The sequence below is a fragment of the Vicia villosa genome, linkage group LG4, assembly GCF_029867415.1.
Source record: "Vicia villosa cultivar HV-30 ecotype Madison, WI linkage group LG4, Vvil1.0, whole genome shotgun sequence".
NCBI classification, from domain to species: Eukaryota; Viridiplantae; Streptophyta; class Magnoliopsida; order Fabales; family Fabaceae; genus Vicia; species Vicia villosa.
Genome location: NC_081183.1, coordinates 30,152,680 through 30,161,171, shown reverse-complemented (window position 1 = coordinate 30,161,171; position 8,492 = coordinate 30,152,680). Strand labels below are relative to the sequence as shown.

The window sequence follows — 8,492 nt, the reverse complement described above, 5'->3', positions numbered from 1 at the left end:
TATCCTTATTATCAATAGTAACAATGTTAGTAGAAGTTCCTGAGGATTCAACCATTGTTTTTCACACAGCCTAGATCAGTACTAAACACTGTTAAGTACCTGGTAAAGATTCAAACTCTTTATCCCCACTTAGAATCAGAGCCCTGATGCCAACTGAATGTGTGAAGAACACTAGAAAGGGGGGTTTGAATAGGGTTTTTAAAACATAATTCTTTTTAATAAAACAATTCCCCTTTCTTTAAACTACAAACTCTCTACTATTGATAATAACAAAAAGATGCGAGAATGAAAGAACACGGTATTTTTATACTGTTTTACTTGACAAATATCAAGCTAGTCAAGTCCACCCTTCCGAGTTGATTTCCCCTCTCTCAATCGATGACTTAACCCATTATAACCAAACCCATTACAATCGCACAGGAAACCTCCGGTGACTAACCTTGCACATGCACCCCTATGACTAACTACAATGCATGGAAAACAGTCGGTGACTAACAACCTTGCACAGGAACCCCTGTGACTAACAATAATACACGGGCAACAGCTGGTAACTAACAACCTTTGCACAGGAACCCCTGTGACTAACAACCTCTAAGACTCTCTAGCCCTAGACTTCTTGAGACAACGTTCATTCAATTTCTTAAGGAACAACCAAACAACCTTTGATCAAGGTATGTTTACAATTTAGTGCTTCTACACAAGCTAGATGTAAACTTTCTTTTTTAAATCTAAGACTAAAAGAATATGAAGCTTATTAACAGTCTATACAGAATAAATGTGATTTTGAATTCAAAGCTTCTTCTTTGAGTCTCAAGGCTTTATATAGACAATACAATAATACATTTATTAGAGGACAGTTCTGGAACTTCAAGAAGTTTGGCGGCTTGAACGTAGTGGGGGACAAGATAGTACACAACGTCCTTCCTTTCTCTGTAGTGGAATGAAACATTCATTTGTACCTTGTACCTTGTACCTTATATTGTACCTTATATTACACAGTAACGTTACCTTGTACCTTAAGCAAGATGAAGTCGCCCAACCATGCTGAATCAATCCTCCGGTTACCATTAATTCCTTGACTGGATCCGTGTCCTTCAAGGATTTCACTCGTCTGAATTGCAATCATGAATTGTTGTTACCCAAGAACTTTGATTGATCATCTGCCCTCCGTTACTCCCTAGGTCGAACCCACCGTTCTTCAAGGCTTTCACTCAGCTAAATCGAATCAAAAGCTTCTTCTCAAAACCCCTAAATAAATCCGACCATGAAGGACAAAACCCCAATGGTTTTTTTCAATGAATCCCCCAAAATTCTTCACCCAATTGGCATGTACAAATCCCTAACTTTGGATGTTATCACTCTCAATCTATGACCACTCAAACAATAATGATTATGTGTAATTGATGAATGAACAAGAGGAAGAATGAATATGAGAAGAATCTTTGTCTCTTTCAGGTTTCAAAGTTGTGTTGAAATGGATGGATGAATGTATTTATATGTGCGTTTGAAAGAGGGCTAAATCTGGAAAAATCGTGCACAAAATGCCCAAGAGGAAGCGATGCGTCGACCTCCAGGGCCTCATGCATCAACCTCTAGGAGGAAATAACGTTTGGAGGTGAAGACTTACAGTGTGCATCGATCTCCAAGAGACAGTGAGGTTTGGAGGTTAGGATGTACAACATGCGTCAACCTCTAGCTGTTGTGCGTCAACCTACAGCATGTTATACATCAACCTATAGCTGTTGTGCATCAACCTCTGGCTTCCATAAGTGTTTTTCGTGAAATTTTTTCTTTTCTTGCTCAGTGGAGGTCTACCTCCAAGAGCTATGCATCGACCTATGATATGCATTTTCACCCAAAACCATTTTTTTGACTTGTGAAACTGATCCAGATGCATATGAACAAGTTTGGAATGATTATTGAAACATTTTCATGCAAGATTGCACCTTAGAATAAAAGGATAACGTCCAATATATTCTACTTCTAAAGACCTAGTTTTTTGACATCACTCAAAATAAGTTATTTGAGATATGCACTCACAATAATGCCTTGCCCTCAAATCCCATAGCTCTTTCTATTCATGAAAACCTCCACTGGTTAATGATGAATGAATAACAACATTTGAACCTTCTAAAATATATATACCACATATTTTATTCGCTTTAACAATAATCACTTCATCACACAAAATCTTCAACACTCCATGTTCACCAACTAGAAGACCCACTTCTCACTACTCCTTTTGACCAATAACAAATGTCAATTTGTCAACGAACACAAAATAATGTCCATCCAAATTGAAAGAGATGCCACTGAGTTGAGAATCAAGTTGATGGAAGGCAGAGAGAGCACCAAACAAATCAAAGAGACAGTCGACCAAACTAAAAACTCCTATTGACCTAAGAAAAAGAAGGGGTCCTCCTCTCAACAACAAAAAAAGCCTCAAATCTGTATATGTACTAAAAAATTATTAATTTTACTTGTTATTATTCAACGACATTTACTTGACCCGAGCCTGTGACTAATTTTATCTCTAAAGGATATAGATTTTTTTTCCTTCCCAATATTTTTTATATAGCATTGAGTCATATCAGCGAAAAAATCAATATATTATAATTACAAATATCAACTAAATAAGGTGACAAAATTCACCCTCCACACGTCTTAATTCAATTTGCATAAGTAACTGATAGTGCTGGGTTGGACCCTAAAACAAATTCGAACTCTATTACTCACAGTTGTGTATAAATTTTTAATGGTTATTATCAAAAATTCACACACTGCGCATCAAATTTCCACCTTAATTAAAAAAAATAATTGAAATAAAAATATACATATAATATCTCAATTTTCTTTCTATACCAAACAAATGAAATCTCAACCTCATTATTCATTAAATATTTTTTTATTGTGTATACATCAAAATCAAGAAAACAATTATATATCTAATTCAAGGATTCTTCAGTTAAATAAAATGAAAAAGCTAGTCCCTCCAGAACATGCAAAATGAGATCCATCAAAAGCATTAGAAACAACATCTGGACATTTATTATCCAAAAGCTCTGTGTATTGATTATTGTCACATTTTTCAGGTGAAGCAAATTCTCCAGTGCAACAATACTTTGGCTCCTTAGTGAAAAAACATGGACTCTTGCAACCAATCTTTCTCCCTTCACTACTATACACAGCCAACCAATTAGGACAATCATCATCCAAATTTTGGATGCACATAACTTTCTGGCAACTGGTTTCAAATGGGGTCACAGTAACAGACACACCAAAGCCATCTTTCATGTCAACTTCATAGGAACTACTACCACCTTTTGGAACCAAATTTAACTTCACTTGAGTTGCAGGAGGTTGTGGCTTACTTTCCAAACACTCCATCTTTTTGGTACCACAGTCTCCAACTTCACAATGAAAATCACTGTTGGGGTCTCCAGTGCAACCAGTTCTAGCCCATATTGTACCTGACCATGAATCAGGAACTGTAAGGTCATATTGTTGGTCAGAATCCAATTTGATTCCAGTGGGATTCACTGTATCTCCTTTTTCTGTATAAACAGCTGGCCAAATTGTTTCATCACCACCATTTATAATTGTCACAGTAGCTCCACTAGCATATGCAAACAAAATGCTAAGAAATATTGTGAAACATATAAACCCTAGACTCATGATTGAAGATGTTGACAATGTTGTTTTCTTTCAATTGTTTTCTAATCAACTAGTATTTATATAAAGGTTTGAACACAAATAAAAGGCATATACATAACATACATTTATGAGTATAATATGAATATAATATGAAATCATGCCAAAGACAAAAAACAACTTTATATGGAAAACATATAATTTATTTCATCTATAATTATAACTTTATTTCTAAATTGTACTTTATCACTTTACCTCTCACCTTAAAAAAATTTATTACTTTTATTGTTTAGTACGAAAATTATAATTATAATTTTATAGTTTTTATCTTCATATCTTTTAAAACAAATTATTCTTGTAATCTTTTATTTTTAATAATGAAATGGTGTACTTTTAAAAAAATAATTTTTCATAAACTTTTATAATTCTTTACGATAAAAGTGAACAAAATGCTTCACACTTCTATAAAAAAAAAGTTTTTAATTCAATGCTTCTACTTTTTAATTTTATCTTTATCGTATCCCTTTAATTCTCATATTTGTTAATTTCATTTCTTCTAATTTTCACTTTTAATTTTCATCAAAATAGGTCAACTTTTATTATATTTTAATGTAAAATATGTTACCAATTTTTTGCTTTCCTCAATAAAAAAAATTAAGACAAAAACAATATTATATCAAAAACTCTTGTAAACTTATAATGCTTTTATATTATAATAATTTTCATAGATAAATTTTGATATTGTAATGTAAAATTATATTTATATTTACCCGTCAAAAAAAATATATCAAGTAAAACCATTTGCTTATGTATAATACTAAGAATGCTCCTTATTTTTATTTTTATTTGTAAATTGTAGTTTATCATTTTGACTCTCATCTTTTTTAAAATTCTATTACTATTTTTTTTGGTAAAAAAAAATCTATTTTCCATTACTCTGAATCATTTTATTATAACATGAAATCTTTAATTCTTACGTTAACAATTCTTATTTTTATATCTAAAACCAATTTATTTTTTTAAAATTTATAAAATTTTAATATTAAAAATATTATATCAAACACTCTTATAAATTTATAATGCTTTTATATTATAATTTACATAACTAAATTTTAATATTATATTTATATATACCCTGACAAAAAATATATCTCAAATAAAAAATAGGATATCAATATTATTTGAAAGAAAAATATCTTTTTTATTTTTTAATTGAATATAATTTTTTATTCTCTTCTTTAACTATCCATTAAATTAAATTGTTTGTTTCATAAAATTCCTTGTTCTAAGACGACAAAAGACCTAATACGGAGACCAATCATGCATAAACCAAGAGAATTTGTTTTGTCACCCCTTAAATTATCCCTGGCACCTCCCCAAAAGCATGAAAATACACAAATGTTCATCCAAAATCATTTACCACATTTTATCAAAATCTTGAGAGATACCGGAAATTTGAAGAGCTTACCGAAGATTTCGCGAATACCTGTAAGTTTCCGGTATTTTTATGAGTTTTCTGGTACTTTTTACCGGAAATTTTAAACTTTACGGTACTTTGTATCGGGAATTTCAAAATTTCCGATAACTTTATAAATTCTTCAAAATACCGGAAATTTTGAAATTTTCGGTATTTTGTCCAGTACCGGAAATTTTAAAATATTTGAAAATTTCCGGTATTTTTTTTTTAAATTATTTTTTTCTTATATTTTGAATTTCTGTTGAAGAGATGAACTGAGATCGATGAGACTAGTAGTTCTAATCCATATTGAAACAAAATAAGGCCCCTAAAGTGTGCGTGTGTGTGACTTAGTGGTAAAAACTTGGGTCTTGAGGGTGTGCTCCCCTTTAAGGTCTCAGGTTCAAATTCCCCTTTAAGGAATTTTCAAATGATTCATTTTTTGGGAAAAAGTTATATGGAACAAAGTTGTTCATAAGACCAAGATCTATAATTTACATGTTGGAAGTTTTTTCAATTGCATACTTGAAATTGGAATTTACTTGTCCATGAAGTTATGACTAAAACACTTGAAAATACTTAGAATTTTTCTAACTCTTTGAATTTTTCAACTTTGACTTTTGTTGACTTTTTTATTCTTGATTTAGTTTCTTGACTTTTCTTGATCAAATGACTTCAATAATCATATGTTAGTTATTTCTATCTTCAAAAATCCATGGTTGACCAACTTCCTTAAAACTCAAAGATGATTTCAACATTTGACTTTTTCCAAATGAATTGCAATCTTGTGGATTCCTATTGAATCAAACTCTCCTCTTCAAATGGATGACTTGAGAGGATTATAATTTTTTATTGGAGCTCCTTGAATCATAGTTTGAGTTATGGAACCATGCCCTGATTAAAAATCAACTCCGTAGATGATTTAGGTTAAAAACCTTAATTTGTACACCATATGAAATCGGGAGTTGTTGATCTTGTATTGAGTCAATCTTGAGCTTGGATTTTGATAGGGATAATCATTTGAGCATATGAGAATTCTTGAGCTCCTTTGTGGGTCTTAAAACACTAATCTTGCCTGAGCCTCTTTGTCAACCACCTACCTTCGGAAACAAGCAACAAGCAAAATACAATCTGCATATTTTATATATTTTTGTTAGCAAATTAAATATGAATAATAATGAAGATGACGATAATTAAGATGATAATAATGATGATGATGATGATGATGATCACACTATGTATAAAATGATTTGGGATCTCAGGGTCAAAAATTGGGGTACAACAGAGATGAACACAAATGTTTGTTTAGGCAGTTCACCAACCGTCCTCGCTACGGTTACATCTTCCCCCAAATCCAAACGAGACATGAGATAGTTTTTATATCTTTGAAAATGTTTTTACAAGAGTAGTTAAAACAATAAACAAGCAAACTCAGTTTTGATGTTGATTCTTTATCTTCTCTCCCCATTATCTTAAGCAAGATCAAGTCGCCCAACCATGCCGAATCAATACTCCGGTTACCGTTAATTCCTTAACTAGATCTGTGTCCTTCAAGGATTTCACTCGCCTGAAATGCAATCATGAATTGTTGTCACCCAAGAAATTTGATTGATCATCTGCCCAATGTTACTTCCTAGGTCGAACCCGCCGTTCTTCAAGGCTTTCACTCAGCTAAATCGAATCAAAAGCTTCTTTTTTCAAAACCCCTAAATAAATCCGACCATGGAGGTCAAAACCCCAATGGTTTTTGCAATGAATCCCCCAAAATTCTTCACCCAATTGACATGTACAAATCCCTAACTTTGGATGTTATCACTCTCAATCTATGATCACTCAAACAACAATGGTTATGTGTAATTGATGAATGAACAAGAGGAAGAATGAATATGATAAGAATCTTTGTCTCTTTCAGGTTTCAAAGTTGTGTTGAAATGGATGGATGAATGTATTTATATGTGCGTTTGAAAGAGGGCTAAATCTGGAAAAATCGTGCACAAAAATGCCCAAGAGGAAGCGATGCGTCAACCTCCAGGGCCTCATGCATCAACCTCTAGGAGGAAATAAGGTTTGGAGGTGAAGACTTACAGTGTGCATCGATCTCCAAGAGACAGTGAGGTTTGGAGGTTAGGATGTACAACATGCGTCAACCTCTAGCTATTGTGCGACAACCTACAGCATGTTATACATCAACCTATAGCTGTTGTGCATCAACCTCTGGCTTCCATAAGTGTTTTTCGTGAAATTTTTTCTTTTCTTGCTCAGTGGAGGTCTACCTCCAAGAGCTATGCATCGACCTATGATATGCATTTTCACCCAAAACCATTTTTTTGACTTGTGAAACTGATCCAGATGCAAATGAACAAGTTTGGAATGATTATTGAAACATTTTAATGCAAGATTGCACCTTAAATTAAGAGGATAACGTCCAATATATTCTACTTCTAAAGACCTAGTTTTGACATCACTCAAAATAAGTTATTTGAGATATGCACTCACAATAACGCCTTGCCCTTAAATCCCATAGCTCTTTCTATTCATGAAAACCTCCACTAGTTAATGATGAATGAATAACAACATTTGAACCTTCAAAAATATATATACCACATATTTTATTCTCTTTAACAATAATCACTTCATCACACAAAATCTTCAACCCTCCATATTCATCTACTGAGAGACCCAGTTTTCACTACACACCTTTTGACCAACAACAAATGTCAATTCGCCAACCTAATACAAAACAATGTCAATCCAAATTGAAAGAAATGCCACTGAGTTGAGAATAAAGTTGATGGAAGGTAGAGAAACCACCAAACAAATCAAAGAGATAGTCGACCAAACGAAAAACTCCTAATGACCTAAGAAAAAGAAGGGGTCCTGCTCTCACTCAAAAAAACACCACTAAAAAATTAATAGATAATTAAATACTTATTATTTTTACTTGTTGTTATTCAACGACATTTACTTGACCCGAGCCTGTGACTAATTTTATCTCTAAAGGATATAGATTTTTTTTCCTTTCCAATTTTTTTTTATATAGCATTGAGTCATATCAGCGAAAAAAATCAATATATTATAATTACAAATATCAACTAAATAAGGTGACAAAATTCACCCTCCACGCACGTCTTATTTCAATTTGCATAAGTAACTGATAGTGCTGGGTTGGACCCTAAAACAAATTTGAACTCTATTACTCACAATTGTGTATAAATTTTTAATGGTTATTATCAAAAATTCACACTCTGCGCATCAAATTTCCACCTTAATTAAAAAAAATAATTGAAATAAAAATATACATATAATATCTCAATTTTCTTTGTATACCAAACAAATGAAATCTCAACCTCATTATTCATTAAATATTTTTTTTATTGTGTATACA

At 32.3% G+C, this 8,492-nt stretch overlaps 1 protein-coding gene across 1 annotated transcript; it reads right to left on the bottom strand.

Moving 5' to 3' along the window:
• Positions 1–2,916: 2,916 nt before the first annotated feature.
• Positions 2,917–3,688, bottom strand: LOC131599015 (thaumatin-like protein 1b). The gene has a single exon (XM_058871538.1). It carries the CDS (start codon positions 3,673–3,675, stop codon positions 2,962–2,964), a length of 714 nt encoding a protein of 237 aa, XP_058727521.1. The 5' UTR covers positions 3,676–3,688; the 3' UTR covers positions 2,917–2,961.
• Positions 3,689–8,492: the final 4,804 nt, after the last annotated feature.

What these genes read in the sequence shown, in the direction of transcription:
- LOC131599015 (XM_058871538.1), bottom strand. Translation starts at nt 3,675, where the DNA reads ATGAGTCTAGGGTTTATATGTTTCACAATATTTCTTAGCATTTTGTTT.